The sequence below is a fragment of the Leptonychotes weddellii genome, chromosome 2, assembly GCF_054177405.1.
Source record: "Leptonychotes weddellii isolate Sample4059 chromosome 2, ASM5417740v2, whole genome shotgun sequence".
Taxonomy (NCBI): Eukaryota; Metazoa; Chordata; class Mammalia; order Carnivora; family Phocidae; genus Leptonychotes; species Leptonychotes weddellii.
The window spans coordinates 46,824,811-46,847,160 of record NC_138370.1 but is presented as its reverse complement, the minus strand read 5'-3'; the positions used below and the strand labels follow the sequence as shown (position 1 = coordinate 46,847,160).

General features: G+C 39.7%; 1 protein-coding gene across 3 annotated transcripts in view; it reads right to left on the bottom strand.

The window, feature by feature from the left end:
* Positions 1 to 22,350, bottom strand: part of LOC102731379 (N-acetylgalactosaminyltransferase 7) — a 130,514-nt gene that overhangs the window by 7,610 nt on the left and 100,554 nt on the right. For 2 of the 3 annotated variants that reach the window (XM_081810985.1, XM_081810991.1), the window contains 5 exons: positions 10,673 to 10,839; positions 6,004 to 6,134; positions 5,678 to 5,757; positions 3,098 to 3,280; positions 183 to 300 (listed from right to left, as the gene is read on the bottom strand). In XM_081810985.1, the coding sequence (XP_081667111.1) occupies positions 183 to 300; positions 3,098 to 3,280; positions 5,678 to 5,757; positions 6,004 to 6,134; positions 10,673 to 10,839 (679 nt within the window). Of the gene's footprint in view, positions 1 to 182; positions 301 to 3,097; positions 3,281 to 3,422; positions 3,606 to 5,677; positions 5,758 to 6,003; positions 6,135 to 10,672; positions 10,840 to 22,350 lie in introns of all 3 variants that reach the window. The other variant, XM_081810989.1, reaches the window with a different exon arrangement.

Below are 22,350 nucleotides of genomic sequence, written 5' to 3'. Positions count from 1 at the left end.
AAGAAGTCCGGAGTTTGCATTTTGCCCTATTTTTCCCCAAAGGCATGCATTTTTGTTAGTCATCCTTTATAATTTAGAGAAATGCATTAAACAGTTTTTTCCCCAAAGAAACCAGCCTTATCTGAAAGTCACAAAAGTCGGTAACTACTCAGAGAATTGCACTCGTTTAAATGAAATGTTACCTTGTATGAGATCTCAAAGTTTTCACCACCCCAAATCTGGAGACCTGGATCATACAGACCCAGTTCAAAGAAGAACTCTCGTTCAATGGCAAATAATCCGCCAGCCATGGCAGGGGACCTAAGCGAAGAAACACTGCAATAACTATTAAAGATAAACCCCCAGTACCCCTTCACCAACAGACAACAGCCCTTTTGGAACACAGTTTAAATAATGCACAGAAGAGACAAAACCGATGGCCAAACATTAAGAAATTACAAAGCCTTCACAAAACAATCTGTTCATAATTTAATGAATTTACTCTGATTTCTATCTGAAATCCAATTTACAGTTCATTACAAATTAGAGCATTGCATCATTTTGCCATTAGAGGGCGCCTTAGCTCCTCTGTTGGTTTGAAAATTAAGCCCTGAGAGTTAGTTAAGATAGAATTTTCTCTTTCACTCCTAAAAATACTGAGCCATACAGCCATGATCTGCTAACTGCTCCTACAAGGATTTATGAGTCATTCTAGGATGAGCGCAACCATAGACCATGGAGCAGTCTGCCATTTTTTAATTTTATAGCTCAGGGGCATGCCAAATAAAGGTGTAAATCATGGCAGAACAGTCACAGTTCATTCAGAGTTTGCAAATGTAGCACAGAAACGACACAGGAGAATGAGACATTAGCTATTTACTGTGTCAGGAGGTAGGAATGCCAGGGGCTTCTTGAATGGAATCTTGAATTGGGTCCTTTTTGGGGACAGACCACTCACATCTCCAGAGGAAATGATAAGGGGAATCATTTTCATCCTGTTCCCCACTCCTCCCCACAATTAATGATTAATGCATCATGATTCCTAAGCAGCCTCCTCCACCGGAGTACCTTCTTCATCATCACACCTAATATTCAACCTGTCACCAATTCCTATCGATTCCACCTTGAAAACGTATCTGGAACCTGTCACTGCTGCTTAGACCGAGCTCCTAGACCAAGCTCCCGTCACTTGCACTGCTATGGCAACACCTTGACCTTGTCTCTTCCTCTGCTCTGCCCCCATGCACATCTAATCCCACGGCAGGCAGAGCAGACTCCACGTGGGCCCCGGAGGCGCGCGCCTCTCCCGGCTCTCCACGCTCAGCGGGCTTCCTCCAGCCGAGGTCTCCGCTGCTCGCTCACGCCTCCAGCACGACAAACGCCCTTCTCGCTCAGGCTGTTCGCTCTCCCGAAATGTTCTTCCTCCCTGTCCACAGGGCTGACTCCTGGCCTTTCAGGCCTCAGTCTGAAGGACACTTGAAAGGTCAGGGAGGCCGTTCGGGCTCCTCGCGGCCGGATTAGCTTCTTCCTCCCCTAAGCTCCATGTACCCTGTGGTTTGTCTTCGTACCACTTTTGGCCGTTGCTATTCCAGAGTGATTTGTGTAGCGACCTGTTTAATTTCTGTCTCACCCATTATATTCTAAGTGCCATGAGAGAACCCATCTTTGAAAAATTCATCCCCAGAAAACAATGCCTGGCACATTGTAAGCACTCATTAAATATTTGTTGAGTGGATAAATAATAAATCAAGTAATACTTTCAATATTAAAGGAAATCACATCAAGCGGAAGTCATTCTCTTATGCCTCTTCTTCTTAAGGTATGCTGCCTGATGTGGTAAGCAGAACTACTGCATTCTTGGTTATTTTCATGGCACATTTATTTCACTGTCATTTACAGTTACTCTGTTGTAACCATGCCTTTTTGATCTTTAAATGTATTCCCGCTTATCTCAGTATATATTTAAAAATGCATCTTACATGAAAACCGGTGAGTTATTTAAAGGGAAACCCCCCATGAATTTTTCTAGCCCACTTAAAAAAATTTCCTTTACTAGCCAAGCCCATGGAATTGGCAGAAATATAAATATAATCGTTACTCTTTATTTTGTACATCCAGGAGTACTCATTAAATCAAGTAGGTAAGTAGTAAATCCCTGGACTGTTTCAAAAAAGAACTTCAAAGGGAAATTTGGAAAGTGTCAAAGCTTAAAATTCTGTAATTTCCTTATGTTTGCCATCTCAGTATTTTGATATCATGACCCACCCAGATCCTACCAGCATTTGCGTGACATTGGAAACACTTTCCCAAAACAGAGTTCTAGCATCATCAGTGGTATAACAAGGAGAGAGAGACCAAAAGCAGAACCATAAGATCAGAAAAAATAAGACACATTTAGAAGCTATACTACCGTAAGACAAAAAAGTTTCACTGGAGTCACTCTTGAAAGGCAGTAAATGTTTCCATTAAATGACCAATAGAGTAGCATAAACTGTTCTATTTGTCCCTGAAGAAGGGACAAAAGCTGATTTCGGAATAAAGTTTCCTTTTAATCAAAGGTTCTTCCGAGAAGGAAGGAGTAAAGGATTCTATGTAATATTTTCCAAAGTCATGTATTTTTAGGTACCAGACTTAACCGGTACAAAATTAGTTGTTATGAGTTAGCATACAAAACAAAAAGAAGAAAAAGACAAGAAATCTCTTGCTATTTGCCTTTCATTGTTAACACTACAGCCAAGGGATCAAAGTGGACATAAAACTTGGATTGGAAATAATTTATGCATTTTAAATTTACAGAATGAAATTACGGTCAAAAGAATAAAATTTGATGTCTAGTCTACTGGGACAGGAAGGCAAAGATTTTTTTCACTTGCATTTGAAAGCAATGACATATAACCTCCCCCCAACACCCCCAAAATGGAGCTTGCATTTAAGAAAAAACAATTACAAAGAAGTAAATGTGCATTCAAACCTCGGAAATAATGCAAGGGAAAAAATCTCTTACAGACTCTACGACAACATCTATAGTTTTAATATCAAGTATTTTTAGCTTGGCAAGAGGTTAATATGTTAGCAGCAACTGGAGAAAAGAAAAACATGTAAGTGATTTAGTGATTACCGATACGGTTCAGTTTTTGTCTTTCTCATTCTCTTCTCTCGAGGGGTCAGAGGCACCCGTTTCCAGAGCATACTCCAATCCCATGCTCCTCGGGCATACCCATCTTCGTCACCACCCCCTTGGGGTACCATTTCATATGTGTTGCCATTTATGACGTCTATAATCGGCACAGTGCAAATGGTTCTGTGTTGTGTTGATGATGCAGCAAAGATGAAATGGAAGGGTATGTATGGACCCACACATTTATACAAGTACATGGGGAAGGGAAAAAAAAAAAGTACTTAGATTGACACTCCACGTAAGAAAATAAAGTAGTAATCTTTACCGATAAGGTTCAGTTTTATGTTTTCTTTTGGCCTTTTCCTTGTGGCTTAGAGGAATACGCTTCCATAGTAAACTCCAGTCCCAGGCCCCTCTGGCAAAACCATCTTCGTCCCCACCTTGCTGCGGTTCAATGGAATAATCATTCCCATCTATGTAATCTATTAGAGGTACAGTACATGTAGTTCTGAAACATTTACAGAAAATGAAAAAGCATTTAAGAACCCAAAACTGACTAGTTTAGCATGCCTAACTATATTATCTCTTTTCATTACTGATTTTTTTCTTTTCTTTTTTTTTTTTTTTGCATTACGGGACTTTAATACCTAATGGGAAACTGAAGCAAATGAATGTCTTTAAAAGTCAAGGAACCCTTTTTTTGTAAGGGAAAGACACAGGAGACTGTTCCCTTGGCTCACAGACAATGTCAGGGACAAAGAGCCACGTCTTTGAACTTAACAGTGCTTTCTCATTTTTACTTTGGTCCTAGAGGCAACTTTCTCTTGGTAATTTTGCATTACTTACAAGACTTTCCTGCTTGTTATTTTCCCTCCTTATTCCTCCATTAAATAAAAATGAGTATGAATGTGAGTGTGAATGTGTCTCTGAGTGTGAATGTGAGTGTGACCGTGTGTGAGCGAGTGTGTGTGTGTGTACAGAAATAATACCCACTACATTCTTAGCGGTTCTCCCAACTCTTTGTTGCTTTCTATTCCTTTGGAAAAAGTTATTATGAAAATCTGTTTCTATTCCTTTACTTGATCTTCTTTTCCTGCTCCTTTTATTGCAATAAACAGCTTTCATTGCAAAAAAAAAAAAAGTACTGCATTGTATTCCTGCTTTTTTTTAAAAAGAAAAAAAAAATCCCTCAAAACCTGCTGAAGAACTTTAGTGGTCTGAGAACTCAAAGCAAAAAAATACCTTGTATTTGGGCTTCATAAAATGCTAGTCCTATATGACCAATTAGGTGTAGGATCAACTCTGCAAAGGTAATTTGGCACCCAGCTTGTCTTAATGCTCATCTTATCAGACAGGATTTTAAAAATGCATTTCCTGAAACAGAGATTGCAGCTTTTAACCATGTTAAGGTGCTTTTTAGATGTTTTAGAAGCCAAGGAGAAGAGAAAAACCTACAGGGCATAGAATTCTGATGTGGGGGACGTGGATTGGAGACAGGTACTTTACTCTCTGCAGACTGTGGATTCCCAGGGGACAGTGAGGCCGGGGTGGGGGGGTGGGGGGTGTCACTGTGGGATATATGTGGGATTGCCACAGGACCCTGCAGAAAACCACTTCCTCACTGCGCCTGAAGACTGCTAGTTTTCACCTGGAGAGGGGAAGGCGTGTTATCTTTCTTCACTTCTCATGATTCTCAGATTTCTAAACAAATAGTGTAAAGTGTCCCAGAGAGATCTTGGTTTGATAGTTTATTAGCTGTTTGAATCAGAGCAAATCAATTAATTTCTCTAGGCTTCAATATCCTCTTCAGTACAATGGAGCTAATATCTATCTTGCAGGGCTGCTGTGAGGACTAAATCAGCATGTGAAAAATGTTTATGATAGGCCTTCATACTAAATCGTCTGATGATTAAATCCCCCAAAGTTCTCCCTTTGACGCATATTATTCACCACAGAGACATGTTTTTTTCCCCTCAATTCCGAAATAGTCAGAATTCTGCACTAAAAGAAAGGAAGGCTTCTGGAACTAGGAGACTGATGCTGCCTTCTAGTGTTCAGACATTTCTATAAATGTAATGGCGACTGACACACTTCCATGGAATAGTTGTCTATTTCTAAACTTTAAAGTTTCTATAGGAACCCAAAGCCTTGACACGCGTCACAGCTGGTCTGAAGTAATAATTCAAAAGGGCATGAAAAACCAAAACCAACTGGTGTAATTTCAGAGTGTGCGCTTTCAAGTCTTTGGAACTGTAACCACAGTGTAGATAGAGCAATTAATGTTACTCTTCAAGAAAGCTTCTGGAGCTAGAAGATGTCTGTTCAACAACCCGACCACCAGACCATTTTTGGGTGAGACCGCCTCGGCTTATCCCAAATGCCTGACTGCCTGCGTCTGAATCAGCCCCAAGGATCAGCCTGCCCACCACCCCGGAAACAACGAGTTGAAGGATCACACTTAAAACACGATGCTTGAGGCGCTGCGTGGAACTGCAATCAGGAGAATGAGAATATTATCTGTCCTTCTAGGACAAGGTTTACTTTTCACCCAGGAAAGAAAAGAAAGCAAGGTACTGTTACCTGTCCTTGGAAATGGGGGCTACAAGTGGTGCATACCAGTTAACGGCCACCTCGCAGTGGGCATCAAGGTATATCAAGACCTTAAAGAAAAGAGGCGGGGTGAAAGAACACTCCTCATATATGGTACATCATAGAGCACACACAGTTTAAAATTAGACGCTAATATAAATCAGCATGAGAGTCCATTCTGATATACGAGTTATCGGCTTAATCAAGCCAGCACTTTCAATTAAAAAAAAAAAATCTGAAGGGTACTCAAAAACCTCTATGATCGTTTAGTTACCGAATCCAAGATGCTGACATGGTAAATACCCAATGTTTCCTACCTGTCCAAGTTTGGCCTTCTGGGCACCAATACTTCGTGCTTGAATCAAACCTTCTCTTCTCTCATTTCGAAATACCTTCACTAAGCCATTCCACAGCTTAATATAGTCATCTAGTTTTCCTTTTAAGTGTTCTAGGAATAAAAAAATTCAGCCAACATTATAAATTATATTTATGTCTATGAACCAGTTAGACTATTATTTTTCTCAAGAAACAGGAATGGGCAACAGGTCCTTTGGGCAGTCAACTTGAAACAAACAGACTGAATGTTTGCGGGGAAGTCAGGTAGGATATATTATTTCAGTTGGTTTTTTGAGCTTAATATGCCTGCGGAGAACTGGCTAGCCTGAGAGTTATCAAAGATCTCTCCAGGGCGCCTGGGTGGCTCAGTTGGTTAAGCGACTGCCTTCAGCTCAGGTCATGATCCCAGGGTCCTGGGATCGAGTCCCACATTGGGCTCCCTGCTCTGCGGGGAGCCTGCTTCTCCCTCTCCCACTCCCCTTGCTTGTGTTCCCTCTCTCGCTGTGTCTCTCTGTCAAATAAATAAATAAAATCTTAAAAAAAAAAAAGATCTCTCCAAACATTAAATATATGATGACTAGGCCAGCTGACAGGAAAACTTTTTTTTTAAAAATCCACACTTTAAATGTCGTATCTAAAAGCTTTAAGGCAAACATTTTGTTTGCTTTGGCAGAAGTAACGGCTCCAGATTTCTGAAGATACACGGACTATAAATCACATTGTGTGACTTTATTGGAGTCTCCATAAGGTATAGGTTAACATTGTTCCTGGGCCATCTTCCTCCAGCTATGATCAGTGTTGAAGGCTGCAGTCTTGGTGTTATAAATATAGTTCCCATCAAGTTGGCAAGTAATAATCAAAGGATCCAATTTTCTCCAATTTTGGGTATTAACAAGTACATGTATGTGTGTGTGTGTGTGTGTGTGTAATATGCATATGTAAATATTTAAATGTAATATTTAGATATAATGAATAAATATACATGTATATATTTGCGATCTGGTGGAGGAAACTGTTAATAAAAACAAGACACATTTGCCGAAGTTTCCACCTTGGTTTTCCAGTTGCTAGAGTATAGTTTTTATTTGTGTCACTATGAGCCCTTGAAATCGGTTCATCACAGCCACACCTAGCTCTTGGATCTCTAAAGATGTTTCTTGGAGAAACAATTATTTTTAAGTTGTTTAAAATTTTGGACCATGAATACATACAACAAGAACAAAGAAGCTATATTTATTTATTTTTGAAGATTTATTTATTTATTTATTTGAGAGCGACTGAGTGAGAGAGAGCACATACGAGGCGGGAGGGAGGGGAGTGGTAGGGGGGAGAGAAGCAGACTCCGCCCTGAGCACAGAGCCCAACGTGGGGCTTGATCCCAGGGCCCCAAGATCATGACTGAGCCGAAACCAAGAGTCGGAAGCTTAACCGACTGCGCCACCCAGGTGCCCCAGAAGCTATATTTCGTGATGTGCTGGTGGTTAAGTGGTCAAATCAGGCTGTACACTTAATACTTGACTCATTTTTAGGGAGCTTATAATTAGAAATATACCTACACATGGGTATTCAGAATTGAGAAGAAAAAAAATTTTCCTTTTTCTATTTTGGCATCCAGTTTTAATGAGTATTATAAATAAAATTCTCCTGCTGAATTATATTTTTTTCCCAGAGAAACCTAGGTACTTTTCCCTTCAATTTAAGTAATTTTTTTTTTAAATCTTACCTTACTTTTTTCAGCTTAGTAACAATCCTAAATTACTTTTCTTTAAGATTTTATTTATTTATTTGAGAGACAGACAGAGAGAGAGAGTGGAGGGAGGGGCAGAAGGAGAGGAAGAGAGAGAATCTCAAGCTGACTCCCTGCTGACAGGGAGCCTGACACAGAGCTTGATCTCACGACTCTGAGATCACCACCCCAGCCGAAATCATGAGTCAGACGCTCAATCGACTGAGCCACCCAGGTGCCCCAATCCTAAATTACTTTTTAAAAAGCCTTTCTGAATTCCATTTCAGGGCTCTTTTGGCTATGCAATCTATATAAATCTAAAATGAATTGCTATGGCCAGAAATGAGTTCTTCAAATTTAGATTCCTAGTTCAGGTGGCCCAAAAGATCAGTTGATCAATCAAATGACTTCTGGCTTCTTTGGGATCCTGCACTGTGGTAGACTCTAAGAATGTTCAAAAGATTCACCTCTCCTTGGGGAATAATTATTCTCTCCAACCTGCTGAGGGCAGGCCAGCCCGTGTACCTCGCCACAGTCAGTGAGATGGGGACACAATGTTGTGAGGCACTTGTGAGCAGAAGTGTTAAAATCCCACTGGCGCTTCACCATTAGTTCTTCCTCTGCACGAGGCAGGCGACGTCTGAGATCAGGCTGCCCTGCCGTGGAGAAGTGGGGCAGAGCCGGGGCTGACCCAGAGAAAACACGATATAAGCCTTTGTGGTTATAAGCCACTGAGAGTGTGGAGTCCATTTTACCTTGGCCCCACTTAGCCTCAAGCTGGCTGAGGTACACGCATGGAGGAGTGTGCTCTATTTAAAGGCCCCCCACCTTGTGTAGAGAGGACACTGTATTTTCCAGAAACCCAAGTGTTATGTGCAGCCAGCTTCCTTTGCAAGGTATTATATTAGTAAAGTATTTTGTCATTAAAAGAAAAATTATAACTCACACTTTTACTTTCTGTATACATCAGGGAAAGAACGAACCAAGTTTTCACTCACGGGACAGGACTGACAAATTTTAAGGTTGTTTTAAAATTGGGAAGGCTAAAGACCTTCTGTACTTCCGTTCAAGAGTAACCCCAACAAATGCTTCTCTGTACTCTCAAAGCTAAGCAGGCCCTGCACTTGATTGCTATTAAAATGTGTTATAAGAGGCTGAATATTAGAGGTCTGTAACAATAGAAACACTGATCACAAAAAAATTAAGGTAAAATGGATAGAAAACTGAAGTCTAAAATTTTGTGCTCCTTTTCTGAAGCCAAGCAGTTATTTTAGGGTGGGAAACACATTTTAGTGTATTTTCACTTTTTTTTTAAGGATATGCTAAGCTTCTCCTTGTATTAATAACATAGGGCTTCTTAAAAGCAGCGTAATCACATACGTGAGATTTCTTAGTTATTTTTGTAGATGTAGGTTTTCCTAAATCTAAAATATTGTCGGTACCAACAGCACCACTTTAAAACGTATTTTCAAATATTTATCTTGAGACAGGAAGAGAATTCTTAATGAAAACACTCCTGTCATAGAAAATTGCAACCAAGATGAGATGTCTAAGGGAAAGGGCATTTGATAGGACTAAAAAGTTTAAAGTTTACATTCTTTAGTGTAATTAAAAGTGACTAGTTGAAAAAAGTGATTAGCTGTACAGAGATGAGGGGGAGAGGATATCGGCCATATTTCTATTTCTTCTCCGTGTGAACATATGTATACGAGATCAAGATTCTGGTCATGTCCTTGCCAAAACAGCAGAGGTTTATCTAGACTGCAAGAGTTACAAATTAAGTTTTGGAGAAAGCGTCTGTAAAACTGTTCTGAATGGTATTTTCATGCTACCCATGTTCTGTCTGCACCTCCAACATGTTCAGGGGTATCACTACTTGTACACAAAAATTCTCTGCAAAACTTATTTGCCAAAAAGCAAATATCCTGCTGTTAGTGAGTAGCCTGAGCTCTTCGGTCAGTTTTCAAAGAATTCAACTCAGTTTTATGACAAGCAAAGGGGAGTAAGTAAATATCCAGTCTGGGTTTCAGCAGGACAACTACATTTTTTACTTAGCATGCTGATTTGGGGTCTGAACTACAGCATTATCTATCTTCTGATACTTGTGCCATTCAGAAATATATTCAGCTTACAATAATGGATCTACTTAAAGGGAAAAATGTTAATTTAAAAAACCCACTTATCTGGAAAACCACTGCTCAATCTCTCTCTTGCCAAATTGAACCAAGGCTAACCAATACCTCTCTAAATGTTATAATAGCCGACTCCTTAAAAAGAATAAAAAATAACACGCAATTTCCTTTGATTCAACATACTAAATCAAATATAGAACAAAATAAGCTTCAGTAAATACTTTCTATTATAAATAACAATGGTCATGGTTTCTGGTGAAATTCAATATTTGCATCATTGTTCAAGTGCAAAATACAGGCTATTAAACAGGTATATGGATCTCCCTTTGACAATCATGGATGGAGCATCAGGTGGCATTATAATATACACACAATTGCACCTTTTCAGTCTTTCAATAAATTATCTCCATGACCAAATTTTTATAAAATCCAAGACCCAGAGAATTGGTATAGTGTAAGATGGTAGGTAGTTAAATACACAGATTTAGGAGCCTGTAGATTTGGATCCATCTGTTAACTACTATCTCTGTGGCGTTTGGCAAGTTACTTAACATGTCTGAGCCTCATGTGTAAAATAAAGATAATAACAACATCCATCTCAAGGATTACTGTCAGGATTAAACAAAATAATTCATATACAATGCTTGGAACAGTGCCAACTTGCTGAAAATAGATGCTATCAATAGATGCTAATTATTAATCTTTAAAGCTAATTATTTTAAAATTACATTCTGTAATTGTTCATAATTAACTTATTTCATAGACAAAATGTCAATTTTCCATAGTCATTACCTTTATTACTGAAATCATCAATTAACACAATTTCTGCTAAATATTTCCTTGGAGTCCTTTTAATTACACTGTGGACTGTTCTCATGAGGGTTGACCATCCTTCGTTATGGAAGACAATGACAACACTGGAAGTGAGCAGGTTTTCATCATAATGCCAATACTTGCATCTGCAAAAGTAAAATTTCACCGTATTTATTTAGAGGTAATCTATAATGCAGGGTTTCAAACTTATGATGATTATGTTTTCTGATTGGATTAAATATTATTGACTTAACCAATGTATTCCCACTTACTATGATTATGTTTTCTGATTGGATTAAATATTATTGACTGAACCAATGTAAGTGAATGAAACACAACCTTTTATGTCTTAGCAGAAACACAAAATAGAAGAGAGAAGCTGCTATGAGATGCAGTGACTCATCGACAGAACTCCTTTCTAACCAACTGGCACTTGCTGTGTGGATAAAGAGAATTAATTTCTCAATATATGCTTCCCAGCTGGGGATGCTTAAGATATTATTTACAGCTATCAGGGCTGGATTGGTTTTTTCCATGACTTAGATCTCGGTTTATTTTCCTTTTTAAAACTTGAGTTTCTAGGGCAAAGGATTTATTTCACTTGCTGTGTATAAACCACTATGTAGCTGTTTTTGAAAGCTGTATTGTTCTAATATGGTTAAAACATTCAGAAAAAAAAAACAAACACTAAATAGGCTGACCTGTGGCATAAGGCAGACATTAAAAAATTAACTGTTGAATGAATCTTAAAGGTTCTAGTAATGTTTAGTTATTAGTTAGCTAAAGGATATTTAGCTTATTTTATTGTTTTATTTTTATTTTTTTAATTTAAATTCAATTGGCTAACATATAGTACATCATTAGTTTCTGATGTAGTGTTCAATGATTCATTAGTTGCATGTAACACCCAGTGCTCATCTCATCACGTGCCCTCCTTAATGCCCATCACCCAGTTACCACATCCCTCTACCCACCTCCCCTTCCACAACCTTCAGTTTGTTTCCCTGGAGTCAAGAGTCTCTCATGGTTTGTCTCCCTCTGTGATTTCTTCCCATTCAGTTTTTCCTCCCTTCCCCTATGATCCTCTTCGCTATTTCATATATTCCACATATGAGTGAAACCATATGATAATTGTCTTTCTCTGCTTCACTTAGCATAATACCCTCCAGTTCCATCCATGTTGATGTAAATGGTGGGTATTCATGTCTGAGTGATATGAATACCCACCATTGTTTATATGAACCACATCTTCTTTATCCATTCATTTGTTGAAGGGCATCTTGGCTCCTTCCACTGTTTGGCTATTGTGGACATTGCTGCTATGAACGCTGAGGTGCATGTTCCCCTTCTTTTCATCACATCTGTATCTTTCGGGTAAACGCCAGAAGTGCAATTCCTGGGTCGTAGGGTAGCTGTATTTTTAACTTCTTGAGGAGCCTCCATACTGTTTTCCAGAGTGGCTGGACCAGCTTGCATTCCCACCAACAGTGTAGGGGGGGTTCCCCTTTCTCCGCATCCTCACCAACATCTGTCATTTCCTGCCTTGCTAATTTTAGCCATTCTAACTGGTGTAAGGTGGTATCTCATTGTGGTTTTGGTTTTTTTTTCCCCGACAACAAGTGATGTGTAGCATTTTTTCATGTGTCTACACAAATTATTTGAAACAACTGTAGTAGGAATAAAGTTTTCTAATTGAAAGGAAACTCCAAACAGGGCCTGATAAACACTCAAGGAGCCAGGGAAGGTTCAATGAGTTTCACAAAATAGCTCTATATTATATAGATATATATACGTGTGTATATATTCATGCACATTTATATTTGTTTGTTTTTTTAACGCCAAAGCTTTTCTTGAAGTAAATAAACTTGTTTCCAAGATTAAATTTCAAACCATAAGAGCAGTAATTAACATTATCAGCTTGATAACCTATCCCAGCATTTAGAATAGTAATCGTTGTTTAAACTGGGGCCTGACCCAATATAGATGGAAACAGCTTTTCCTTCAGGTGTTTCTCTTCCTTTCAAAATTGTTCTAAATTATCTATGTTCTTAGACGTTTCTGTAGAAATGCAGACTGAATCTGGTAATCCATTTAAGTCTTATTTCCTATATCTGCATTTTCTCATCAAACAAGTATTAATTACCTATTACGCCCATGCTCTAAGCTAGGCCCTAGAGCTATAGCATCGAGGGGGTCAGCATGGTCTCTGCCCTTATGAAGCCTCGGTCCTACTGGGGAATCAAGACACAAAGCAAATATCTGTATTTTCCCTGAATGTGTCGGTGCAAAAACCAGGATATATATGACAGGTGGACCTCACCTAGCCTCAAGACATATGGTCAGGGAGGCCTACTGGAGCCAGTGATTTGAGGGTGAGACCAGAAAGATGACAAAAAAAAAAAAAAAAAAGTACTGAGCCTCAAGAAGTGGGAAGAGAGTGGGGAGGAAAAGAAAAGCAAAGAATGAGTCATGTGCATATGATGCAGATATTATGAGAACTTGGAAGATCTATATCTTTAATTAATTAAAATATGAAAAATAAATATAAGTTAAAGAGGAAAAGTTACAAAGAAGGGCATTTGCAGTATAACAAATATCATCTACTTATTATGTGCCAGGCACTAGTCTACGTGCTTTACTTTTATTAACTTATTTAATCTCCCAATACCACTATGAGGTTAGTACTATAAATGTCCCCATTTTACACGAGGGGACTGAGACTCAGAGAGAAATGATTTGCCTAAGATCATACAGCTAGGAAGTAACGAAGGCAGGAAATAAACCTAGTCTATCTTGAATTTATAAGAAATCTTGTTAAACATAAAACAAATGAAAAAGAAAAAATACTACCTATACCCATGTATGAATGGCTAAGAACTGAACTAAGATCTAAGAATTGAGGATGAAACTGAATATCATTTCCATACAAGCACCCATGGAGCATACTGTTATGTGATGGGAGCCCTCTTCCCTCCCCTTTGCAGCCAGGAGATGGCCCCAGGAATGGGGAAGGAGTGGTGGGGTGTGGCACCCCAAGAGAGTTTTCTAGTTTAACCCAAAGTTGAGATGGGCCAATGCTCTTTCAGAACAAGGTAAAAAATACAGTAGTGAAAGAATGCATATCTTGAAAGATGTGGTGAGTGTTTCTGGAGAAAAACCAACCTGGGCACATAGATGTAATTTAATTTAATTTTTTTAAAAGATTTTATTTATTTATTTGAGAGAGAGAGCGCAAGCAGTGGGGAGGCGCAGAGGAAGAGGGAGAAGCAGACCCCCCGCTGAGCGGGGAACCTGATGCCCGGCTCGATCCTAGGAACCCGGGATCACGACCTGAGCCAAAGGCAGATGCTTAACCGACTGAGCCACCCAGGCGCCCCACAGGTTTAATTTTAGATGGGTAGGGATAACAGTCCCCCAAAACAAACTCTAACCCTGATGGAGGCTCAAGCAACCTTTTTTTTCCTCTGGGAATAACCACCAGGCTTAAAGCAGCAGAACCGGATAGCACAGACAGCAATTTTGATTTATAACAGACACCAGAGTTGGTGAAAATATTTAAGACATGGTAGGACATTTGGGACTTGCTGATTTCTAAGGCAAAAGATGACAACTTGGGGGATGCCAGGGTGTCTCAGTCAGTTAGATGTCCAACTCTTGATTTCGGCTCAGGTGGGGATCTCAGGGTAATGGGACTGAGGCCCATGTCGGGCCCCGTGCTCAGCGCGGAGTCAACTTCAGACTCTCTCTCTCTCCCCCTCTGCCCCTCCCCCTGCTTGCGCTTGCTCTCTCTCTCTAAAATAAATAAATAAATAAATAAATAAATAAATATCTTTAAAAAAAGATGACAACTTGGGGAAACAAGCAGACAGTGGCTTTGAATGGGAGAGAAAGGAGCTGAAAACACAGAGGGACTGAAGGGGAGGGGGGAGAGGTAGAGTGGAGACTGTTTAAAGGTCTGGGCATGCTACCTTGACTTCTTCCAGAGGACAAGGGGACAAGAGAGTTGGAATAGAGTGTGTTGTCTCATCTTTTCATCCCCTCTTGCCTACATAAAGTATGGAAATAACTCCAAAGATGTAAATTCGATTGTGTGCCATTTAACAACTCTTGGTGTATATTTTTCCTGTTTGTCTCAAAAATGACAAAAGCAATATACAACTTGTATGATAAAGCAGTTTATTAAGGCCAAAATTCCCTCCTTTACCTCTCCCATCTACGTCAAATCTCACCTCTTAGGGGAAATTATTGTTAAGAGTTGGATGTTCATTTATTTTTTAAATTTTCTTATACTCATGCAGGCATATAAATGTATGTATATATGTATATATATATATATACACACACACACACACAACATATATTCAGATGAGTATGTATAAATTCTTCTTCCATATGAGTATGTACAGATTTATCTTATTATCTAACTCTTTTTAACTATTGCATCATATGCCATAGTATGGCTGGTCCATAACTTACTTAACCATTTCCTTATTGATGGACATTTTAGTTGACTCTAAAAATAATGTTATAATGATCATCCTTATGCATATATATCTATGCTTTTGAGTAGGCATCTTTCCTATAAAATGCTCAGGGATGTATGCTCATTAAGGACGGGAGTCTCATCTATTTTGCTCACCATAATCTAACACGTAATAGCTGCTCCATAAATATTTATTGAATTGCTCTGGGGATATTTTTGGAAGACCTCTTGATGCATTCTCTTTTCTCAGTAATGTCCACCCTCCACACTACAACCCTTCTATCTTGAGGTACCCTCAAGAACAAGCCTATATGGCAGGTGGAGGAGGGGACATTCCTCTTCCACAGAAAGACAAGGGAAAAACATCTCTAGTAGGGAGGGGTAGAAAATCTGGAGGGAACAAGATGGGAATGAAAGCAGATAGAGAGAGGGATGTGTGCCTGGCCTCCAGTTCTGAACTTGAACAGGAGATCACCCAGCAGGGTGTGGCTAGAGCACAGAACAGAAATAATGAGGTGTACTCAGGCAGAGAGGGTTAAAGACAATTTCCTGTCCCACCTCTTCTTTGCAGTCTCCTTTGGCTCTAGGATGGAACCAGAGAGCCTAGTATTTCCACATGCTTTCAGTGGGAACATAGAAGGTAGCTGAGCGTTAAGATCTAGGGGCCTGCCAGGAGTCACCAGAGGAAGGGGTAAGATGATATGCAGCAAAGCTATAGGGTAGAAGGCTTAAGCCAGGGACCGGCCCTCAGGGTTCAGAGGATCAACAGTACCAGTGAAAGCCAAAGTGGAGAGGAGTCCCCGGAGGGGGCAGGTGTGAAGAGGGACCATCTGTCCCAAGGGCAGCAGGATAAATGACGAGAAGTTCCTGCAGCAGGGGTTCCTTCAGCAGCCAATGAAAAGAGGTCAATACACCTGAGAAGACAGGAGGAGGCAGCAGAGACAGAGGGTAAGCACTCCAGAACTGCCCACAACACCTCAAGAATGCAAGACCCTCCTACCACCTGGATGCGACAGAAGAAAGGAAGGGAAGGGACGAGACACTGTGGAGAAGAAAGAGCCCAGAGAGGGAGTTTGAACTTCCGGCTGATCGGACACTAGCCCAAAGGAAACCTTTACGCCAATGCAGATTGGGTTCCCTTTAATTACTAGCTTTCATTTGCCACCCTCAGCCTGAATGCAGGGTCACGAGAAAGTTTAGCTCTTTGGCAGCTTCTCCGATTTTCCATTGTGAGATGAGTCCATTGGGTGGAGCATACAGAAATAGAGCTCATAATATACGTAAGCCTTAGTATTGAAAGAAGCACCCAAGGTACTGAGGAAAAACCCCCTCTTTTGCATCATTTCTCTCACTTTACTGGTGTAGAATTTATAATAAGTTCAAATGAGAAGGAAGGCCAGCTGAACCAAGAATGCCACATTTAAATGGATGGGTTTTGTTATAGACTTTTGACTAATTCCTGCTCTCTGGAGCTTCATTTTCCAAATGAGCTTATAAATCCTCTAACGTCAGGGACAAATCAAGGTTGTAAATATTCACGTTCAGATTACAGGTTTGCCATGATTAAAGCTATAGTTATTCTTAAAGTCGTTTAACAGAGTACTCTCACAGTGGCCATGTGGGCCAGGTGCTAGGGGCCAGAAGAAAGGATGGGAATAAAAATTCTCACGGTGACTTTTCTATGACTTAAAAAAGTAGATTTCAAAACCAAAAATGAAACGCCTCTGTATTATTTATTTGTATTCTCTCTGTACCAGCTATGTTTTTAAGATCTGTAGCTCGGTATATGGCCTTGTTGTATTTAAACTTTATCAATAAATAATATCTAATTCAACAGACTATGGAAAACATAACATTTTTACGCTGCCAACCCCTGCAATCCATATATACTATCATTAATCTATGGTAGTGTGTATGTGTGTGTGTCCACACACACATGCACATGCTTTTTTAGGCATGGGAAACAAATCCTCAATTTGGGGAACACTTTTTTTTAACTATCTACTTTTATTTTTAAATAAATTAGGAATCTTCCCTGTCCCCATCTAAAACCTTTTTTGCTCATTCCCATGATAAAAGTACGAAACTTCTTATGATTTACATGAAACAGTGCTGACACCCAATGGCTGAATAAATTAGCAATGTGGAATATAAAAGTTAACTTAGCATTCAGAAACCAATATACATTTTCAATGAAAGGAGAATTATCACCGTTAAACCAAATCGCTCAAGCTCAACAGACTGGGTGGGGAGTGCATTTTACCCAAGTATTTAGGTTCTACGAACTTGGATTGGAATGACACAAAGTAGGCTCCTTGAGAACATGCTATGGTAGATTGTATTCCTTACAGTTCATTACACATACTGAAATAAAGAACCTAAGCGTCAAAGAAATTTATAAATTAAGCTTCCTGATCACCATTCTCTGGATATGCTCCTTTCTGTCAGTGTCTTCCCAGAAAAGCTTGCTATAATCCAGATGTGGACTTGCTAACATAAAGGTGCAATATTACAGCCCTTACTCTGGATACAATTCCTTTACAAATACAATTTAAAATTACATTGGCACTGGATATATTTTCTGCAACCATATCTTACTGCTAGCTCACAAACCCCTACAACTTTTATTCCCTAATTAGCATTAAGCCTAGCGTTTTTCATTCTGTGTTTTTGCAGTTGAACTCCGCATAAAATACTGTGTTTACACCTATTGCATTTTACATTTTTGGCTTGGGTGCATGCTCCAGCAGGTTCTGCTCTTTTTGATGATTTTGTCAATTGGTCTATATAACCATCCCTCCTAGTTTTCTATGTTGAAGATTGGATTAGTAGGATTTCTATCTCTGTATCCACTGTTTATATGGACGAATATGAGAAGGTCAAATATAGTGCTTGAAAGCTTGTAATTCTTGAGAGGCTGCTATCACTCCATTCATCAATTTCATCTAACTGCACCATCTTTCATACTACATTTCTTTACCTAGTCCACAGGGATCTGAAAACTTTACTCAGATATCCAGCTAAATCAAGATGAATTACGTATCACACAGTCTCCTGGTCCACTAGTGTAATCTTTTTTTTTTTTTTTTTTTAAGATAAGTTACTAGTTAGTTTGAGTCCTCTTCATAGACCCAAGCTGGTACCTAGTGAAGGTGACTTTTTAAGTATGCATAAGTGATCTTTCCTAGGATCTTAACAGTAGTACATCAGTGTCAAGTTTCCAGAACCAAACTTCCTCTCTCCTCTTTGGAAAATGTAAGGCACTGTTTTCCCACCGATGGCTTCTTACAATCTCTCTTCTTCTTCACAATACCTCTGGATTATTGACAACACTTCCTCGCAAACTCATCGGCTAAGTTCCTCAGTATCTGGTGCCGTAAGAGACGTTATTTATTTAATAATTTATTAAAGATTTATTTATTTATTTTAGAGAGCGAGAGAGCACACTCGAGCAAGCAGGGGGAGGGGCAGAGGGAGAGGGAGAGAGAATATTAAGCAGACTCCCCGCTGAGGACGGAGTCCAACCAGGGCTCAATCCCACTACCCTGAGATCATGACCTGAGCCGCGATCAAGAGTCGGACACTTAACTGACTGGGCCACCCAGGCGTCCCTGTAAGAGGCTATAAAAGCCTCAACAAATTAATGTATTTAGGTGCTTCCTTATTCCATGCTCATTATATTGGAATTTAATTCCCTAACATGTTGTTATAAAACTTTCAATATGGAGGTCACTCCTGCATCTAAGAAAGAAACAAAAGAGTATACATGTGTCTGTTTTTTCTCATATGTAAAACCACATAATATGCCCTAATAATCTGCCTACTATTTGTTTTTTCTTTATTTTACTCCAAACAGATTTTTAAAATGATTTTTGTTTGGTTATCTTTGGCAGACACCACTGGGGATGCATGTCTGGAATGTGTCCTGCTTCTCTGAAAGCTGCCCATCACTCACAGTCCTGCCCAAGGTCCACTTCTCTAAGAGTGTCCCTAAATAACAGTTACTGAATAGAAGTCATCCTGGCCCAGCAGTGAACACTTGCCCAAGTTGGGCCAAAGGTCCCTTCCCTGAACTTCGAGCTTCTGAGATTCTAGTTTGTTTCCACTAAGCTCTTGAATGATCTTGCGAGGCATGGGCTAGGGAGCTATGTTCATGGAGAAGCAGAGAAAGAGAGCAGTAGAGATGAGTCTATGAACAACAGAAAGAAAGGGCATATGACTTTGGTTCTCAACTTTTCATTTCCTGGTTCAGTCAAGTATATTTCCCGACCTTAGGTTTCATGAGATACTCCTACATCCTTTCAATTAATTGCTTGCCACCCCCCACTTCCACCTTTTTTCTTTCTTTCTTTTTTTTTTTTTTTCACGCTTAAGCTAGTTGAGCAGAATTGTTCCTGGCAAATAATCCATGTTTAACATGCAACTCCTGGTATTTTGGTAAACTTTAGTTCATTATGTACATGTCTTCACAGAATTAAACTTAGAGATTTTCACTGTCATTTAATCAATCAATCTATCTCTTAAAATTTGAGATTACCAGAGATGTTCCTCAATGATCACTGTTGAAGTTATAAAAAGATGAGCTGGAGGTGGCCTTACCAGAGGCCAGTATTGTTTGGTAGGCCCTAAAAATATTTTTTATGAATGTACAAAATTGAGCTTAAGAGAATTATATAAACTAACCAAATAGGTGGCTGATACATTCAATTGGTGTGGAAAAAAAAAAAACCCATAATTTTTCATGTAGCCTAGTCATCACTAGAAAATCTGCCTACAAACTCTGATTACAATAGGAATGTTGCTTGGCAAGCATGGAATCTTGACAGTCTTACTGGTTTTGAAAGCTCTGTGCATCTCTGTCCACAATAGGGTTTGTTGAACAGAGTAAATTCAAATTGACTGACTCAGGTCCCCTCTCTCATGGATAGCTGGGGGTACAATGATCACAGAGTTTCTTTGGCTCCTCTGTTCTCATCCCGATGATATATTCTTTCTTTAACTAGGCACAATAAAATTGAAGCTTTTTAAAAAATTTAATGATTTTATCAAAATTCTACCTTGATATCTTCAAGAGTTTATGCTCCTTTTCATGATTATTAGAAGCTCTAAGATGATCTAGTTCTTTTTCCTCAATGTTCTTATCAATTCTTATTAGCCAGTCTTCCCTTGAAGGTCAAAATTAAGTCTATAACAGAACTCATTCTTTCTTAACCATCCACAAGATGAAAATGTCAGCATAGCTAACTGTCAGAAGTCCTGCTCTTAGCCAGAACAGAATTTTCCTGTATTATGTGAATACCCAATACATACTGGTTGATTCGATCTCAAAAACTTTTCTAGGAATACTCCTCTTCTCAGTGTTGTATTATATCAAAGAATACCACCCATTCTCTTCATTAATGAATTAACTATCAATGAAAAAGAGAATAAAAAACCTATAGCTTCTGCTCTATTGAGGTTAAGAGTCAAAATCAATGAACACAGAATTAATGGTTGGGTCTATAAAAGTTTTTCAAGCATACTACGTTTCGGGATTAAACTAGGTAAATGAAAACATATAGCTTTGCCATACTTGTTTTGGAGTGGAGTGTATGGTACTGTAATTGGAATTCAGGATACCAGGATGGGTATGACGGAAAGGAAAATGGGTTGCTTTAGCTCATCATACCCATACTCTCCATCAGGTCCAGCCTCCCAATCAGCTCGATCTAAATAAAAAACACATGCTTGCTATGTGTGCCAGGTTTTAGGACAAGTGTCCCCCATTCTATCCAAGCAGCTGCACTTAAACTTTTCCTGGGACGGATTTCATCTTCCGGGGCAGAGCTGAGGTGCACGGGTTCATTTCATGTCCAAACGATTAATGTATTACAGGGAAGGGGGGATATTCTTGGCAGAGCAGAATAATGAGGACCAGAAACTCTTTAGCTCACCAAAGCTGATTCCTAAGGCAAGAAGCCACAAAAAGAGCTAGTAAATACCACTGCTTTATGTCATTTATGTAACAAAGAGCAGGACCCATTATCTATCCACCCAGGCCACTTGTGGCCTCCTGTCACCCACGGCTCTCCGAAGAGCATGTATCTGTATTTATTTCCATTGTCTCCAACCTTCTCTGAGGTAGCCAGTTTCCTGGCATCCCCACAGTTAGTGGGAGACAGCTGTCTAGTCATTAGCCATGACAGCTCATCTGCCAATGATCTTCAAAACAGAGCCACAGTATGGTTGTAATTCACAGCTCCAAAACAGCCGGAGGCTTCCCAAAGCTTACGGCATCTTTGGGGCCCTCAGCCTGTGGTCTCTGTGGCAACCTTAGATAATGCACACAGAGTCTGGGACAGAAACCCTCAAGTCTGGCTTTAAAGAACACCTCCCTCTCAGCCACGCCGCTGATGCTCCTCCTCATTCAGTGTCCTGACAAAGCAACCAGGTGTGAAGGGCATTTTCTCCATTTTGGAGAGAACTTGACAGGCGTCAAGAGTGGTTAACAGAGGGATGACTTACGTCCCTCTGGTGAAGACACTAGTAGCCTCAAGGGCCTCAGGCCAAGGATTTAGTGAGCACTACCTGTGTGAGCAGCAACGGGAAGCCCCTCACCTCACTGAGCCACTGAGAAGGAACTCGATGGCCCTGAAGAACCCAAGCATGTGTTCAACAATCCCAGCTGACTCCCAGAATCAGGTGGGAAGAATCTGAAGGAGGTAAAATTCTAGCAGAACGGACAGTATCTGAGCCAAATAAATAGTGGTTTTGCCATTAGTTATTGTGATTGCTTTTTATCCCAGACTGGGGAAATGGAGTTCTAACAGCTTTTACAGTTTCCAGAGCACTTCCACACGCATTATCTCCTCGGAGTTGCACAGGAGTCCTCTGGGGGAGGTGGGTCAGTCACTAGTATTACTCATTTTCTACATCAGGGGACCGAGGCTCTATTAGGTTATATGATTTGCTCAAAGTCACCGTTAGTAATGGAGGTGAGATTTAAAAATGAATCCTTTGACTCTAACTTCAAGGTTCTTTCCCTTAAACCAAAGGTTTACTAAGAACTACACAATATATGCCTTAAAAAAAAAAAAAAAAAGGAAAATGAATTCCTTACTTTCACTCAATACCCAGGGACTACATGGCCACTAACAGAATGACGGCACACAGTTCTGTCGATTTCTGCCTGATT